The sequence below is a fragment of the Lepisma saccharinum genome, chromosome 20 (genome assembly GCF_977018435.1).
Source record: "Lepisma saccharinum chromosome 20, izLepSacc3.1, whole genome shotgun sequence".
NCBI classification, from domain to species: domain Eukaryota; kingdom Metazoa; phylum Arthropoda; class Insecta; order Zygentoma; family Lepismatidae; genus Lepisma; species Lepisma saccharinum.
This window is the reverse complement of record NC_139248.1, coordinates 49,402,702-49,422,190: the sequence shown is the minus strand read 5'-3', so window position 1 is coordinate 49,422,190 and position 19,489 is coordinate 49,402,702. Positions and strand designations below refer to the sequence as shown.

The window sequence follows — 19,489 nt, the reverse complement described above, 5'->3', positions numbered from 1 at the left end:
GCTGGAGAATAATAAAACTACCAGAGGATGTACCTTCATCCTTTGTGAGTATTAAGCATTTGCCAAGATGTAATGTGCACATGCACAGTAGTGTCAGCATAAATGGCAGCAAGTACAGAATGTCCAAAAAGTCACGCAACCCGGTGTTTATGACCGTATAACAGAATAGCGAAACGGAATGAGAAGAAACGCTATCTGCCAAGAGAATGCCCTGTATATTGGGAAAATTTAGAGAGACAAACATATGTAAGAACATGCATGTTTTAATAACAAATAAGCAAAGTATTGCCAAAGGCGGAAAATTTTTATTTGCAAATCGTGTGTATTGATGCACAGAACTAGCTGAGGTAAATTATTGCAACATTTCACAATACCAACGAACAATTTGGATGATCATCTATTGAATTTGACAGAAAAATAACATTTTGGACAACAGTAGAACATTTTGATTGTTATGAAATACTTGAAAAAGCGTTGCTATGACACTAGCTTAAAAATTCCATCAACGTTTTTTTAACACCAAATGTCTCAAATTTAGACTTGAGTTGGTTTTCAAGTATACTCCTAGACTTGTATAAAATGGGACAAATAGTGTTTTTTTTATATATATACACAATATTGATGCGATGCCGGTCAAAACGGGACATATGGTCACCCTATTATAACAGGAGCCAACTTCCATCTATGTCAAAGGAATCAGGGAACTGCCACAATGATAGCAGCAGTCCTTGCATGCTCAGAGGAAATACTTTGAAAAGGTAACCTAGTTTGGTGCTTGCAGGACTTTCCATTTTTTCCCCTAGAATTAAAAGCTTTGAACAGCCCTTGTATTTTGACAAGGTGATAGGTAGACTAGCCTGGTTTTGGGCACCCCCATAATTTTCGACACATATTCCAGTTCCTGAGAAGGGAAACCCAGCAAGGAGGTATTTTGTGTGTTACAAGAAGCATAAAAAAAAATGAAACTACATTAGGGATGGCCAGATCCGGATCCTGGCAGATCCGAAATCTGGATCCGGTTGGTTCCGGAGGATCCTAAAATTTTTTGGATCTGGATCTGGAATTTTCAGATCCGGATCCAGAATTTTCGGATCCGGATCCAGAACTTTCGGATCCGGATTCAGAATTTTCGGATCCAGATCCAGAACTTTCGGATCCGGATCCAGAATTTTTGGATCCAGATCCAGAATTTTCGGATCTGGATCCATTTTGCCATCCCACATGCGCTTCTTTGGAAAGTAAGAATGTGCTTATAACATATTGTTACCTGCTAATATACATAAATATATAATATACATACATACACATATATACATATAGTGTGTGTGCGCGATTTGTAATTAATTAATACACTTACAGGGGAGGTCTAAGTCTCCCCCTCAGATTTCCATGAAACTTGGCAGGTGTATAGAGGCCCCCCTCAAATGTCAAGATGAGGAGAAATTGAAGTGGGGATCTGACCCCGAAACCACATAAATATGGCATAGGAAGAAACAGGGGGCATAGGGCCTCTCTATACACCTGTCAAATTTCATAGGAATCGGAGGGGGACACAGGCGTCAGATGATCCCCACGTCAATTTGTCCCCATCTTGACATTTGAGGCAGGTTTTGCCCCCTAAAACAGTTTTTTAGCCGAAACAAAAAAAACACGTATTTCTTCCTTTGGGCCCCTCTATACACCTGCGAAGTTTCATGAAAATTGGAGGGGGACACAGGGTACAGATCCTTATTTCAATTTGTCCTCATCTTGACATTTGAGGGAATTTTGCCCCCCTAAAACAGTTTTTAGCTGAAACAAAAAAACACATATTTCTTCCTTTGGGCCCCTCTATACACCTACCACGTTTCATGGAAATCGGAGGGGAACACAGGGGTCAGATCCCCACTTCAATTTGTCCTCATCTTGACATTTGAGGGGAGGTTGCCCCCTAGAACAGATTTTTAGCCGAAACAAAAAACACATATTTCTTCATTTGGACCCGTTTATACACCTGCCAAGTTTCATGGAAATCGGAGGGGGACACAGGGGTCAGATCCCCACTTCAATTTGTCCTCATCTTGACAATTGAGTGGGTTTTGCCCTGTAAAATAGTTTTTTAGCTGAAACAAAGAAAAACACGTATTTCTTCATTTGGGCCCGTTTATACACACACCTGCCAAGTATCATGGAAATCGGAGGGGGACACAGGGGTCAGATCCTGACTTCAATTTGTCCTCATCTTGACATTTGAGGGAGTTTGGCCCCCTAAAACAGTTTTTTAGCTGAAACAAAAAAACACGTATTTCTTCCATTGGGCCCCACTATACACCTGCCAAGTTTCATGGAAATCGGAGGGACACAGGGGCCAGATCCTCGCTTCAATTTGTCCTCATCTTGACATTTGAGGGAGTTTTACCCCTTAAAACAGTTTTTTAGCTGAAACAAAAAAACACGTATTTCTTTCTTTGGGCCCGTTTATACACACACCTGCCAAGTATCATGGAAGTAGGAGGCAGGGTTCCTACGCATCCTGGAAAACCTGGAATTTTAAAATATTCCTTCCAGGCATGGAAATGTTATGAAATTTAAAATTTTCCAAGCTTTACCTGGAATTTTGGAGATTGTCCTGGAAATTCCTTTGCCCCATTTTATTTGTATGAATTACAATAAGTTTTCATTTAAAACAGGCCAGTGTCATGACAGTGGTTTATTTACTTATGTCACGTTGCTGTGTACTGTACTCATAGTTTTGTGATAAGTTTTATTTTTGTGATTGATGTATAATGCCCCATGCTTTTGCATTATTTTGTATCGCTCAGAGGTAGAAAATATGATGATAATAATAACGGTTAAAAAAAAGGGTTTGCTATCCTAAATATTCCAAGTATTCCAAGGATATTATTCTTGTTTATTTGTAATACAAGATGATATATATTTTTTTAAACTTATATATACTTGTGTTTAGTTTTTCTACCTTTCTATTTTTTCTGTATTATTGTAAAAATTAAATAACCTTCATTATACTAAGAAATGAAAGGTATGGAAAGGAGCAGGTGTAAGGAAGTTGGGAGCCTGTACTCGTATTAAAAAAATTTAGAATTTTTTTTTTTAATAAAAGAAAATATGTAATGATGTGTATTTTGCCATGCTTACTTTCTACACTTGTCCTGAAGCAATTGTGGAAAATCCTTGAAAAAGTCCTGGAAAAAATTGCATGATTTTGTGTAGGAACCCTGAGGAGGGGGACACAGGGGTCAGATCCTCACTTCAATTTGTCCTCATCTTGACATTTGATGGGGTTTTGCACCCTAAAACCGTTTTTTAGCTGAAACAAAAAGACACGTATTTCTTCCTTTGGGCCCGACTATACGCCTGCCAAGTTTCATGGAAATCGGAAGGAGACACTTAGATAACCTCCCTTGTTAGTCTTACACTTTGTAATTATATAACACTGCATATATTATAATGTTTTATTTTAATTTTTAAAACTGTAACTGTAGAAGAATTGTATAATTTTTGTATAACATTTCTATCTTGTTATACGTGTTAAAGATTTCATCCTGGAATGGAATGTCTCACATTTATGTGTGTTTTCATTACCAATACATTCGAATGAATACATATTCGTTTCAATGGCATTTTCAAAATCACCTCTGACATTTTATGTTAAACAAGTAAGATTATTTTGGTGCACGAGTGTGTTACCCGATGCGTAGCAAAGTATTTTAGGAACAACACTTGAAAAAAATTCTTGTAGGACTAACTAATGAAAAATTTCTTTGTAATCGAAGATCATAATACCATTTAAGGTGTGGTAATATTATAATGGGATTGAGATACAAAACTCTCAGATCCGGTTTCGGATCCAGATCCGAAACTTTCAGACCTGGATCCGAAATTTTCGGATCCGGAACTCTCGGATGCGGATCCAGATCCGGAACTTTCGGATCCGTATCCAGAACTGGAACTTTCGGATCCGGATCCAGATCCAAAACTTTCAGACCCGGATCCGTTTGGCCATCCCTAGACTACATGACAGTGCAAAATATTTAAAATACCTCTCAATCTTCCCTAATTGTTTTGAGGTGTACCACATAAACTAAACTGTAAAAAATATAGCAACTGAAAACAGCAGCTGTTTCAAAACATCTATTGATTTACTGTAAAGAGTATACTGAATTTTCAGTAGAGTATACATGAAAACATGTGTTTAAGATATAATGATATTCTCTTCTTAACACTGGACCTCCCCAGTGGTGTAGTGCCTCATAATCAAGGGACTCTGGGTTCAATACCCAGTGTGGAGGCACATAGTGGTCCAGATCAAACTTAAACAGTAACCTTTTGTGGACTTAAAACTCGCAAACTCTTATAATCACTTTGTTGTAACAATAAACATGTTTTGATGTTCTGGTTATGTGAGAGAAGTGGGGCAATTGCCTTTTTCCACCTCACCCTTTATATTGAGGATTATTGAAACCAAAAGGACTTGGGTGCATGTTAGATTAAGTTTTACAGAAAAAAACTGCATTTAATTATAACCATGAATAAAATGTAATTAAAGGAAGAATTTTAATAATTAAATTCTGTAAATTTTAGCCTCCGAGACCAGAGGATATCTGCACCATATGCTACACTTCTGGGACAACAGGGAATCCCAAGGGTGTTATGCTTAGTCATGAAAATGTGGTATCGGCTGTCAGTGCAGTTCTCATGCAGATGGGTGAACACAAACCAAGACGCCATGACGTTATGATCTCATTTCTACCATTGGCTCACATGTTAGAGCGATGTTGTGAGGTAAGTTTGTGATTTATTTCTTATAGTTTCTAATTTTAAGTTGAGTTACTGAGATATGTTGTACTTTGTAGATATGATACATGTGACCTAGGATCTGGGGATGTGAACCTTGAAGGGGATTAGGGGTAGAAGTTTTAAAAAAACAATAGAAGGATATAAGAGAGATACAGGACTGCCACACTGCCAGGACTGAAAGGGCTGGCACACCTTACAGCATTTGTATCCACCATAAGATTACATAAATTTTTAGAATGATGAAAATCATATCTTCAGCCACATTTTTTAAAAATTGATTAATTCATTAATTAATTATAATACCTAGGTATATGGGAAATATGAATTTGGTGTTCAATGAACTTGCATTAGCTGTTGAAAGGTGGCCTGCTGCTTGAGTTATTTGCTAGTGTACTACATTTGTTTAGCTTTACATAGAATTGGTAATTCTGAACTTGATATGTGATGTTGATGTAGTATATATCATGCCACCCAAATAATTCAATATCTAAAATTACCATGGTAATTGCATAAAAAGTAATTTGGAAATTACGGTTGTCATGGATCACTTTATTCTTGCCAAATTGCATGATAATGATTATTATCTCTACTATTTGCATTGGATAGATTGTTCTTGTGTTTCTAAAATAAATTAATACGAATTTATAAAACAAGCAAGAATTAAAATGAAAATGTATTAGATAAAATTTGGATGTGAAATACAATGATCATATATTTGTAGATGTGATTTATACCAGGTACATTCAATGGAAAACTTATTTTTTTTATTTACTGAATATTTATTACAAACACTAAAATGATTATATTATAAGTATTCAACATAACCCCTTTGAGTTCAGTGCTGGACCAGGGGCAAAATGGTTCCTCCTCACTAGTGACGCTGTTGTTGGACTTCTGTACGACTCGTACACCTATCACTATACTGAACTGTTATCCAATAAAAAATCTATAAAGGTTTCACACCTTTGCTGAACAAAAATATCACAACACTTTGCTACTCTTGCTTGGTGCATTGTAGCAAGGGCGCCTCCATTTTGTTCAACTGTTTGCCAGGTTCCCATGTGTGCCAGTGCCATGCCCATGCCATCTTTTAAAAGCTCAAGGTCACCACATCCGCATACCAGACACACAATAATATCTGTTGTACATGCAATTTTAATACAACTTTTCTGGTTTTCCACTGAATGATCCTTGTACTTGCTGGTGCTTTTGGAATTTTATGTTCTGATTTTTATAAATAATGTAATTGAATAAATATTCAAAATCCAAGAAACCTGGAAAAGTTAAGGAAATCAATCTATGAACATAAAAGTAATGGAAAGCTCATGGAGCTTTGAAAGTACATTAAAAAAATTGGAACTGTGAGGGAAAATCAAATGTTTTTATACTTGCAAAGATTTGAGAATGAAAATAAATTCTGCTTTCTTCTTGAAATGAGCTTGAATGATCTTCTTAATGGGAAATATTCCATTATATGATTTTTCAGTTTATTGTTGTTCTTTTGTCTTCACGGGTAGTTTATTACTTAAAACTTGGTGATTAGCATGTTGGAACACCAGAGAATTAAATTTAATTTATTTTAAATTTGTCTGGAAAACCAAAAAAATTTAGGGACTTACTTTTTATTTTATTTGGTTAATATAATTAACATTTTAATGCTGTATGCCAGTAGTATGTATGGTACGTTCTGGAACGGCCCTTTGACCTACTTTTTATTTTACGATGTTTTACGGACTAAACTAACCTACAATGAGAGAAAAATGGACAGAAAAAGCTCTGGCATCACTTTTTAAGCTATTTTTTACCTCCTGCAAATTTTGCTCTCGCCCTTTGACCTACTTTTGAAATGACTTACGACATTTTCCTATAAGGCTGCTGTCTCCTCTTACTGTAAGATCCCTCAGTGTAATCTACTACGACCTTGCTCTCAGCGTAATCTGCCACGATGTTTTTTTAAAACTCATGTGTGATCTTCTACAATGTGTGTGTGTGATAATCAAAATTATTTTTGTTAAGGAAATCCCTGGCCCCCAAAAAAAGAAAATATCCCGCCAGGGGTGCATGGTGCCCAACACAGTTCTAATGGCCACGGCTATCAAAGCCATGCCTCTGTAGAGTTTTATGGGTTCTTTTTTTTTAAACCCCCCCATGACTCCCTACAGAGGACCTCCGTGTGTAATGTGTCTGTTTTATGATTGAAGAGAAGAAAAAATTTTGGTTAAGAATGGAATGTGTAAGAACTAAAAAAGTTTCCGTAGGGGTGCAGCATCTGAAAGAAATAAAAAAATATACTCAAATAGTGTACATAATATGATAGAAAAATACAAAAAAAAGTGTGAATGGAAAAATTAGTGTGAATGATTGTTTTTTTAAAAAAAAAAGTGGTGCAAGAAATAATACGTACTTTTTTGATGCAGAAGTCTAATGGTGCGAGCAGATTTCTTCCTCGTCATGGTATCCCCATTCTCGGGTGTGGATGTTGCAGTCCAGTAGCCTCAATTTGGTGTCATGGGGATCAAGCGCCACTTTGTTGATCGTGGATGTACGCAACTGGTCGATGGTGCTCGTGATCCGATGTTCGGTCATGCGTTGCTTGCTTTTGTCGAACAAGCACGACTTATAATCTTCTACGGTTAGTTTGTTTGTGCTCGAACGACCCACCCCCTTTGCCTTCTTTATTTCGGTCTCATCCTGGATTTTTATTGCGTACATTTTTGCTCGAAGGCCAGCAAACTCTGTGATGATGCGGCCGTTGACTTCATCCTTCATCTTCCCGATTGTCATTTTCTGGCTGTTGTCGAAGAGAGCGTGATCTTTCGGATAATTGGAGAAATCGAAATGCTGGCTCATGCTTTTGAGATCTTCGTACAGATCATCGGTGTGGATGTTGTATATGAAGCTGTCCGTGTCGGTGTAAGCCACCTCGATCCCCTCTCCATAGCGTGGTTTCATGATGTCGTAGTGAAACTTGTACATGGCCAGCTTCGACAACTCGAGGATCGCGACTCCTACGGCGATTGGTTTGTTGACTGTTATGTGACGGAGAGCACGTTCGATCAATACCAACGTGTCGCTCAGTATCGTGAAGTTCTTGTACGTGGGCTGAGCGACGAGCTTGTTTATTTTCTTCGGGTCGGAGACCAAGTTGATATTTTTTCTTTTCCTCGCATCTTCCATGCTCTTGCCGTAGATGCTGTTGTTCATCAATTTGTATAGGTCTTTGTCTGCTGAAGAAGAAGCTGATGCTCGACGTTGAGTGTTGCCGTCGATATAGGGTGCTAGCCACCTGGTCTGTCTAAACTTCAATCCAGAGTGCACATGCTTCAAAACCAATCCATGCTGGAGGTAGAATTGTAGGAGATGATAATGCACCACATAATTCTCTTTGCTCTTGAAGGTGAGCATCAGCTTCTTCTCCGGAGCCGATTCCATCACAGGTGCCATCGCAAATCCATGGTGTTCTTGATGAAGCGATGCAGGATATTCCAAATCTACTTTCAGGAAACATCCATTTTCATGATCTTCGCTCCATTCTAAACAATCTTGAAGTTCCTGCTCGCTCATCCATTCGTATTCTCCGATGGGCAGAGGCTCGGACATGGCATAACCATACAGGTTGTTCATGTCCCAGTATGCCAAGACGTTTGTCGGTTTCCCTGCATCGAAATCGGCAACATATGGATTGTTGGCCTTGACATATCGAAGGGAACACTGGACGATTCCACCACGTTTTGCCTCTTCGACAAACAAAAGTTGATTGACGTCTTTGATGAGTTCTATCTTCACCTTCGTGGATTTTAACATCGCCTGCCAAGAATAACCCGGTGTGGTGTAGCTGAAAGCGGGGTCCAAACCATATGTTGCCATTCCTCTCGAGCGATGGAAATGAAAACGGTCGCTCAATAGCGTAACATCTAGTTTTAAATACAGATCATGATAGTCGGCCATGGTTTGACAAGAGAATGTAGACCAGACAAGCTGAGCATGATGGTAGTCCTCTTCGGTGCAACAGGTGTCGCTAAGACGACTGTAGAATGCTTCTCTCGGTGGTAATGATGTTTCTGAGAATTTGGAAGCATCCATCATGTATTCGTAGGGGTAAACACCCTTGCGTCTCAACAGTGCTAAATGTTGGTCGCCAAAACATTTCCTGGTGGCGACCAAATCATCGTCGGTGAGTTGAGACGCAAGTGTCGCCAAACTCGAAGACAGAAAGTTGTAGGAGTCCAAGAAGCGAATTTCTACGTGATTGCCATTTCCAACGTCCACCTTCTTGCTGAATGAAATGAATTTCTCATTGGTGCGAGCTATGACGCTAATGGGTTGAGCGTCACATCCCATCTCCTTTATGAAGATTTTGGCGTCGTAGCCCTCCAAATTGTGAATGAATACAGGAATAAAATTTGTTTTTTTGATTTGTAGATTACAGTTGTTACGCACGGGGGCCACATATTTTCCCGTGTGATGATTATGGTGGCAAACTTTGACATTTTCGAGGGTGAAGTTACATTCGCACACATCACACTGAGAGGCAAGGTCGTATGCTTCCTTCTCTTCCTGGGTAAGAGGCTCAATTGCTTTGTCTTCTCTTAGTAGAGGAGCGAATTGTATGGCCATCTGTTTCAAGGTTTGAACGAATTTTTGTGGAGCATCATTGCCACGATGTAAAATAACATTGCCTGTGTTGTTGACCATCAATCCAAAAGCGCAGGCTTCGTGATGTAGAATTTCGGTAGTGCTCGATACGCTGGGATTCGGTTCGCAGATGGCGAGTGGAAGTTGGAAACTTTCAAAGTCGGCGCATATCACCATGGGATGCCAGAGTAATACCTTGTAGTTGGAAAATGTCATGTCTCGAAAATGCATTTTGATAGCCGTAGCCGGATGTTTACTACACATTTCATGATGATCTCTGAGTTCTTCATCAACATTCTTTTTTCCTCGACCGTAGAATATACTCAGGCATCTGTCGCATACTCGAATTTTATGGTGATGTGTGGTAATTTGACTTCTTGTTAATTTTGGAAGATTGTGAATTAGACAATAATGATAATTATCATCATCTTCGATCAGGAGTAATCTGATGACATGATTACTTTTAATGTTGCTATGTCTGAGAACGTAGATGGTGTTGTTTTTGTCTAATCCAAAGATGTGTACTGCTATACTTTCGTTTTTATCTGTCTTGTACTGTGTCTCAAATTTACTAATGTCTCGTAGATTTACAGGGTAATTAATGCCAGCCATAGGTTTTTCAAATTCTGAGAGATAATCTGGCTTGTTGTAGTGGTATAAACGTTGTTTGTTATTATTGGCTGGGTGATGATCGGCAATGATGCACCACAAAAAGCATCTGTTATCCTCATTTTGAATGTTGATGATGGCTTTCTTACTGGCTATTTCTGGAGGCAAATCGATGAAGCTGGATGCTCCCATCGGGTTGTATCGTGCTACCTTCAAAGTTAAAGTGTGAGGCGAACCGCAAAGTGTCCAACCCGATCCACGTTTTTGGAAAGTCTCGTGCTTGTTCAACAAAGCGTCAAACATCTGGTTGCAAATGGCATCCACCTCATCGACGTCGGTGGCGTGGAGGCTCTTTACACCAGTGTAATGATGGAAAGTTTCTCGCTCTTTTTTTACGTTTTCATAAGTGACTGAAACGATGAGGTGGATTTTCATCGAGCATTGCAACAAAGCTTCGGTGATAGACGAAATTAACTTGCTTTTGACCGAGCGAAAAAAGTTGTTTAGATCAGATGTTTCTTCAGATCGGAAAGTCTCCTCGGTTAAAATATTTCGAATACTTTCGCCGGCACTCTTCTGCTTCTTTCGTGGTGCTTGATCGTCAACATCGAGCTTTCTCTTACTTGATCCTTCCCCATGCACATTCTTCCGATGTCTACTCAAGTGAGAAATGGATATATATTTCCCACAGTGGTCACATGCACGTTTCGCTTCCTTCTTCTCCATTTTTTTGCTAAAAAAAAGATGAAGTTACTAAAATATTGCACACTTTTTTTGTGGTGTTATTTATATTAGACCCCAAAGCATAAACGATCTACCATAGATGAAGTTACTATTTTGTGGTGTTATTTATATTAGACCCAAGCATAAACGATCTACCATAGATGAAGTTACTATTTGTGGTGTTGTTTATATTAGATACGATCTCAATTTTTTCTTAAATAACCAGCATGAATCTTTTTGGTTTCCGAAAACAGATCATCATGGAGACTGTACACCGCACGATGACAGATCTACCTTCCGTGTTATCTAAACTCAACGGTCTACTGATGATTCACCTCAACAGCATTTGGACGAAATTGGATGACGACGTGGGCAAGATTTTTTACGTCTTCAACAACAATTTACATTTCTACGAAATTCCGATCGACGGGAAACTTCGGATCACCGTGAATCCGGAGAACGCAGGGCGAAAAATCAAAATTTCTAGCGGCAAGAACATTTTTCGAATGAAGCACGACAAGGTGCTTTCTAACATGGCGTACGATGTGTCTGCAGGAGATTGTTTATACGTGGAACTCCTCGGAGATTACGACAAACTCATTCCTCTCTTCGTAGAATTACGAATCGTCTATCCTTTAATAAATAACCGTTAACAAAATGCCTAACGACATTTTCGGCCACACAAAGCGTGTAGACCACGCAGAAGAGATTCTCATGCTGGATATTCGAGTTAAAAAGTTGAGGAGCGATTTGATCGCTTTGCAGGAGACCTTAAACAAAAGTTTAGAGTCCGAGATCGCTACGCTCCAAACGCAATGTCTCGATCCTATTCTGAAAATCGATTCCGAACTGAAAACGCTAATAAAAAAATTATGTTGACGTACCTTCTTACGACAACGTTCAAAATATACAGTTGAGTGTGGATTCGCTTCAAAATGATTTGGCCAAATTACAGCAATTTCAATCGAATGAAGATTTGGAAAAATTGAAACTCGAAATCGAAGAACGAACTTCCGCAATCGAAAAGAATTTCTCTGAACTTCAAACCGTCATGAATGATATCCATGTAGAACGCTTGCATGTCGTCGTTTCTAAATTACAAGAAGAATTCACCGGCACGTTGGAAGAAATTAAATCCAAGTTACAGACTTTGGAAGATACAATGACGAACCTACCATCGTCAGACGAACTGCAGGTCATCGGTAAAAGCGTCGCGAACATAAAAATTCAATTGGAGGCTTATCAAGATTTCGAACACATTCAAACCACCATCGCTACGCTTCAGGCGTCTCTGGAGTTGATCAACGAAGAAATTAAAAATATTCACGTTCAAGCAAGTGCGTTGACGAGCATTCAAGACACGTTAAGCACGGTTCAGCAGAAGATCGAATATTTAGAAAATTTGAACGTCGAATCGAACCTTGCCCATTTTCATCACGTACTGGACAACATACAGTACTTGGAATCGTTACGGACGAGCGTGCCTTCGAGCGAAGATTTGGAAAAATTAAAAACGGCGGTGACGGCATTATCCGATTCGAGCGACATCAAAAGTTCATTGAGCGATCTCGAAAGTACGGTGGCCAATCTCCCCACCTCCAAAGAATTACACGCTTTGAAAAGGAACATATCTCGAATGCTGAAACGACTAGAAACGGAAACGGCAAATGTGGAACAGATTCGAGATGAAATTACTTCGCTGGTGTCGACGTTGCCCACTTCGCAGAGCGTCGCGGATCTTCACACGCAGTTTACAGAGATGCGAAGCATCGTGAACGATCTTACCGAGAAAAGTTCGAAATTGAATCAAGTTGAGAACCTTCAGAACATTGTCGTCAACATCAGAGATCAAGTTGGAGTGCTGGAATCCACGCAGGAATCGACGCTGGCCTCTTTCGGTGCCAAGTTGAAAGAACTGAACGAAAACTACAAGCAGTTGAACGTGGAAGTGAAAATCAAACCGTCATTTTCTGCCGTAACGGATACCATAGTCGAGCATTTGTTGCCCATCGAAAATAAACTTGGACACGTTCACAGTAATTTGCTCAGCGTCGACACTAAAATCGCCAAATTGTTCACCTTGCAAGCCATCGAAATCAACAGCGTACCCAATCAACAGAGAATCTCCACGTTCGTCGAAGGTAACAAACTGTACATGTTACATCCTTATCATCCGTACTACAAGTTTCTCCTCGATGGCACGATTCAGATAAACGAATTTTCGTACTGGTCTCACGGCAGAAAAGCTAGCGTCCCCACCATGACGTTGATATCGAATCGTGGTGTCCAGAAAGCAGGAAACATTCCTCTGGCACGTTGGAACGAAACGCGCAACATATATGAAATACACGCCGCAACTACGAACGTTTGGCGGTGGTAACCAAGGGCATCGATGACCTGTGGGAAAGTGACCTCGTCGAGATGAGTAGCGGCAAGTTAAAAAATGTACATAAATTGAACAAGGGCAACAAGTACCTCCTCACCGTCATAGACACATAATTTTCGAAATTTGCATGGGCTCTGCCGTTGAAGGCGAAAACGGGAACATGCGTCATGGAAGCATTCAAGACAATTTTTCACGAAAGCGGCGGCAGACGACCTCGATTTCTGCACACGGACAAGGGGAAGGAATTCTACAACGCCGTATTCCAAAAGTTTATTCGGAAACACGACGTTCGACATTACTCGACCTTCAGTGACGTCAAAGCCAGCATTGTGCAAAGATTCAATCGCACTCTGAAATCGCGCATGTGGTCACGCTTTACGCTTCAGGGAAGCTACAAGTGGGTCACCATTCTTCCGGAACTCGTTAACGACTATAATCACACGGTGCACAGAACGATAGGCATGAAGCCAGCTGACGTTACCAAGTCCGACGAGCAGCGTTTAATTTCTACCGTTTACTGCCCAAAGTACACACCCACGACAAAAAGATCTAAATACAAAATTGGAGACCAGGTGAGGATCAGTAAATTGAAGCGAACGTTCGACAAGGGTTTCACACGAAACTGGAGCACGGAACTTTTTACCGTGGTTCGAGTTTTACCCGGGAACCGTCACACGTATGTAATAAAGGACAGTGGCGGTGAAATTTTATTGGGGCGCTTCTACGAGGAGGAACTCTCTAAAACTAAATACCCCGACACGTACCTTATCGAAAAAGTTTTGCGTAAGAGAGGTGACAAACTTTTGGTGAAATGGCTGGGACTTCCGGGAACAAGTTGGATCGATTCGAACGAGGTGATTCTATGAGTACGTGGAATGTTGTGAAACGTCTACCTGATTCGGAAAGTCAAACGAAAAAAAGGAACGGCGAATTGCTCCCCGATAGCATACGATGTCTGATCGTAGGACCTTCGGGGTGCGGAAAGACGACACTGCTCATTGATAATTTCATCCTCGCACCCAATTGGTTAGACTGGGAAAATACCTCTACGTATTTTCGAAAAGTCTCGAACAAGCGAAATACCAGCAACTTATGAAACTGTACGAGGGACTGGGCATTGCAACTTTCGCATCTGAAATCATTCCACTGGACGATTGTCTCGAGAATTCCGTTGTGGTGTTCGACGACATGATCCTGGAAAATCAAAACGAGATTCGTAATTTTTTCACTCGAGGTCGTCACAAAGGATTAGATTGTTTCTATCTGGCACAAACTTTTTCCAAGGTTCCGAAACAACTGCTACGCGATAATGCTAATTTCATATGTTTGTTTCGACAAGACCACACCAATTTAAAACACGCACATGATGATTACGTAGGGGCTGACATGAATTACAATCTATTTTCTAAATTCTGCTCCCACTGTTGGAACAGTGACGATTTCGGATTCGTGACCATTGACATGACTCGAAAGGCAAACCATGGAAAGTATAGGAATAAAATAAACGTTTATCTAGACGTCTCAGAGTATATTAATCACCCTGAAGCTAACAAGAGGAAAATTTCAGATTTGCAACGAGAAGAAAATCCCCAAAAAAAAAATCAAAAGGTCGTGAGAATCTAAAAAAATAAAATTTTGAATTTTTTTTTTCAAACGTCTGACAAGCATATATAAATAACCATTACAAACAAAAAGTGAGTGTTAGAAAAGTGGATAGTCTCAAGAGGGTGACGGCAAGAAAACTAGGAGAACCGAACGTATAGGCTGAGAATTCGACGTTTCAGAAACGTTTCGACGTATATAGCAAAATGTCAAAACGTCAATTTCAAGAAGACGAAAATCTCAAGTTGCGGGAATACCTCGTGAAACGCTTCAAAGGTTGGAAATCCGAGAATCGCGGATCCTACGAAGAGAAGAAACGTCAAGATCAACCTGTGATCGACGCCATCAGTGGTCTAGGTAAAGAAATTAAAAGTGTCACGGAACAAAATAAAAATTTGATCAACGAACTCATACCGCTCGCAGCTAAAAGTTACACCGTACCCACGCCCATTTCGAGCATTCCTTCGACGCCGTTCGAACTGAAGGAAGTACCGGCACGACGTCGAGCCATAGGTAGCACGTCGTCGTCTTCGGATAAGATCGAGTTGGGACCTTTGGCACGAGACTACCTGAGCACAGGGAAGTTCGACAAGGACGAAGTGTTCGGATTGTATCCGAGCATGGAAACCAACGAAGGTGTCGTGTGGAAAATTGGAAAATCGAAAGTCACCTTCGAAGGCAATGACATTAAAGTTAATTTAGGCGATAAGAACAGTTGGACCAGGTATCCGGGTACGGTGGGACTGTGGGAGCTCGTTGCCAAAAAGCAGCCGAAAGATTACACCGACGAAGATTACCAGAGTTACAGGGAAATTCTAATCATGACGGATGCCATGTACCAAAACAACGATGCCTCGCAGAATAGGGTGAAATCGAGTAGCGGTGAGAAGTACAGGAATCTCATCAAACCTATTTGGAACGAGGTGAAGAGTGGAAGCGGCGTCAAACGCTACAACATGTTACCCAAAGAATTCGTTTGGATGGACGACGTGAGGAAGCTCGTGGACCGATTGTTGGTGATAGCCGGCGAAGAGAATGCAGGCAATCGTAATTTCTACAACGAGAAGGTTGGCATCATGGACATGATCAGCACCAAACTTTCCAACTTCATCGTGAACGACGACAAGGGCATCGGCTACCTGATCAAAGTTATCAACACGCTGCCTCCGAGATTCTGGAACGTGGCCGAAGGAAAGGGGCTCGTGAACGACATCATCAACAAGTTACCTTTCGAGATGCATTTACCTGGCTACCAGTACTGCGGACCAGGTACCAAACTCGAGAAAAGATTGGAGAGAGGAGACAAGGGTGTGAATCCGTTGGACGCGGCATGCAAAGATCACGACATCGCTTACAACAACACTCGCACCGATCTGGATGCACGTCACAAAGCAGACAGAAAGTTAGAGCACGCAGCTTTCGAAAGATTCGTCAGCAGAGACGCATCGTTGGGAGAAAGAGTTGCGGCACTGGGCACCACCATCGCCATGAACACGAAACAAAAATTTGGGTGGGGTGTATAAATAAATAACATACAGTAAAAAAACAACATGTCTTGTATAACCGACTTAGCGCACGAACTGTTATGTAAAATATTCAAACACGCAGTAAACGGAGATGTAGGGAAACTTTTAATCATAGCAAAAACGACGCCGGAATTTCGTATCCCTTGTGAAATGGTTTTCAAGGACCATCTTCGGGAGATAAGCGGCATGAGGTGCGGTGATCTCGACACTCTTCTTTCGGCCGCAGGGGAAAAATTAAACGATAGGATGGACGAACTTCACGATGAGAGGCAGGGGAGAAGACGATACACGGATGATTGGCGCAAGTCTAAGCAGGAGACGGAAGATATCATAACGCACATCATCGCGTTTTCCGAAGCACGAACTTTCTTCCTCTAACACACACACACACACTCTGTGAAAAAAATAATAATATACGTATCAAAAAAAAATTCTTCGGTATATATATAAATAACACATTGTGAAAAATTAAATTTCTCTAACACACACTGAAATTTCTCTTCGATATGACGACTGAAAAAATGAGTGATCTTCAAGCATTAAAACAAATGCTAAATTTGTCAGTCGAGTATGTAAAAATTCAGGAATTGGAAGTCGACAAACCTTACACGATAACTTCCGGTTCAATTGTTTCTACCCAGTATGGTCCCAAGGTTCGTCTGTTGCTCAACGGACAATACAGTCTATTTTTACCAGATCGATACGCTAACATGTTATCCGACGAGAAGCTAGCTATTTTAATCGAGAACAAAACTCGAATCGTGTACAAGGGGACAAAGGAACTTCTTGGTAAGAAACCGAAGCACGTAATAGAATTTGTGCAACGGCTGCGCGGAGTATATCCTTGAAAAAAAAAAAAAAATTACACGAAACAAAAAAAAATCTCAGAACATTTATATATAAATAACATACCGTGAAAAAAAACAAAAACAAAGATGAAGCCCAAGGGTGTCGTGTACCAGATACCATATTCGAATCTGAAAACGCTGGGTGCCCTCGATGGGTTACTCACCAAGAAACAGCACGAGAAGAAACGTTCTTGCTTGACGAAAGGACACAGAATGAAATTGCTGCTCAGCACACCTCAATTGAGACGCTTGCAGCGTTCGCGAAAACAACAAAAGATCGGAGGTTTCATATTCAGCATCCCGGCCATCCTGGCAGCATTGGGGGCCGTTGGAAGTTTGGCCGGCGGAAGTGCCGCCATCGCAAAAACCGTCATCGACTCGAAGAAGAACAAGGCCGAGTTGGAAGAACAGAAACGTCACAATCTGGCCATGGAGAAGAAGGGGAAGGGGGTCATGAGGAAGTTTAAAAAAAAGAAACAGCACTCACCAACCGAGACATTGAATCTCTGATCAAACCGTTACAAATCAAACACTTCAGAGGAGTTTTCATGTCCGACTTCAACCCTTAAAAGAAGAGAATGCGGAGTAGTCAACTTGGACAGTCAAGAAAATCCAGGCACGCATTGGATATGTTACCACAAAAATGATAAAGCATTCGTTTTCGATTCTTTCGGAGGTGTTCCACCTACAAATTTAGTTCATTATCTGAAAACAAGCAATCCTATATACTACAACGACGAACGCATTCAAAATTTCGGAGACGTGAACTGCGGTCATCTCTGTCTATCCATGCTTGCGTTTCTCTCTAAAATAAATAAGCCGCAGGTGGAAGATTTCCAGAAAGCATTGTGGAACCTGAAACAGCATCACGATGGGCGTGTTCCATCTCACGAGCGAATCTTCGATCTTGAAACTCACGCTGCACGACGACATCGTCTATCCTAAATCCGTAGCTCTGCGTGCATTCTACAGCATGTACCTCATACCTAACGTCACGCAGCACAACAACAAAATTAGCGTCGGAAGCGAACATATCGTCGTCACGCCAGGTCAATACAATCTTTCTACTTTGCAAGCTCAGTTACCCAAAGGCACGTACCTTTCTCAAAATTCGGTCACGCACAGAGTCGAAATCCTGTCGGCGACGGAGACCGTGGACCTGGGCACCATAGGAGAACTTTTAGGTTTCGAGAACGACACCAAACTCGAAGCTGGCATCAAACACGTAGCAGTCAATATTCCTAAATTCTTGGCCATCAAAACTTTGAACGTACACTGCAACGTAGCGGAAGGAATGATCACGAAATCCTCGGATGGATTGTTGGGAAGTCACAAGCAGACGGGAATCATAGCCACGTTCAAACCCAGTTACGAATTCATGGAACCGATCATCTACACACCCTCTTCGCCGATCTATTTTCCAGTATGTCGCAACCGCATAGACGACATAGAGTTGGTGGTGACGAACGAGAAAGGAGAGGTGGTGGATTTCGCAGGTGCAACGATGACGGCCGTCGTGGAGATCAACGTATAATAAATAACACATAGTGAAAATGGAGCAAATCGAAAGTTACGAATTGCAATCTTTCCCTCCGAACCGTCGCACGTTCGCCAATTTGAACGAAGCGAACCGGGAGATCGAATACGACGTGGACGTAGGCGACGGGTTCGTTCATCCTCACAGAGCGGACCTTTACCTTCAATTCGACGTGGTGAAGAAAGAAAGCGGAGACGCGTTCCCGCCCAATGCCAATTTGATACTCGTGGACAACTTCGTGCCTCACCTGTTCTCGCAGGTGGAGGTGAGGAAACACAACACCGTCATCGACAGAATCGATTATCCAGGCATCACGTCGACGGCAGTGGGAACTTTGAAATTATCCAAAACAGACGCAGCATACTATCAGGCGGGAGGATTCGAAGCGGGAACCAAAATATCGACGAGAAGTCACACGGTGCTCTTTCCCATGCGTTTGCTTCCGGGATTCTTCTCGGACTACAAGGAGATCATGTGGAAGGGAGGACTGAGGATCACGTTTCGAAGAGCGGCCAACGACAACGACGCACTGATGCGATACACCAACTTGAATGCAGACGGTACGCCGATAGCCAACACTTTACCTGAAGCAGCCAAATGCGTCATCCGGAGCATGGAGTTGAGAATGCCGGTGGTGGAATACGAAACGAACTACGCCCTCAAGTACAAAGCAGAGATCTTGAAAAGTCCACAGGTGCCGATTCACTTTCACGGTTACCAGTGTGTGCAGAAGTTGGCGTCGGGAAGTCACATGGAATTCGACGTGACGACGCAGTTCAACAACATACAGTTCGACATGCGAGATTTCGTCGTAGTGCTCTTTCAG

At 41.2% G+C, this 19,489-nt stretch overlaps 1 protein-coding gene across 6 annotated transcripts in view; it reads left to right on the top strand.

The window, feature by feature from the left end:
* Window positions 1-19,489, top strand: part of LOC146003266 (long-chain-fatty-acid--CoA ligase 1) — a 281,513-nt gene that overhangs the window by 220,893 nt on the left and 41,131 nt on the right. For all 6 annotated transcript variants that reach the window (XM_083141456.1, XM_083141459.1, XM_083141457.1 and 3 more), the window contains exon 6: window positions 4,582-4,782. In XM_083141456.1, the coding sequence (XP_082997582.1) occupies window positions 4,582-4,782 (201 nt within the window). The remainder of the gene's footprint in view (window positions 1-4,581; window positions 4,783-19,489) is intronic.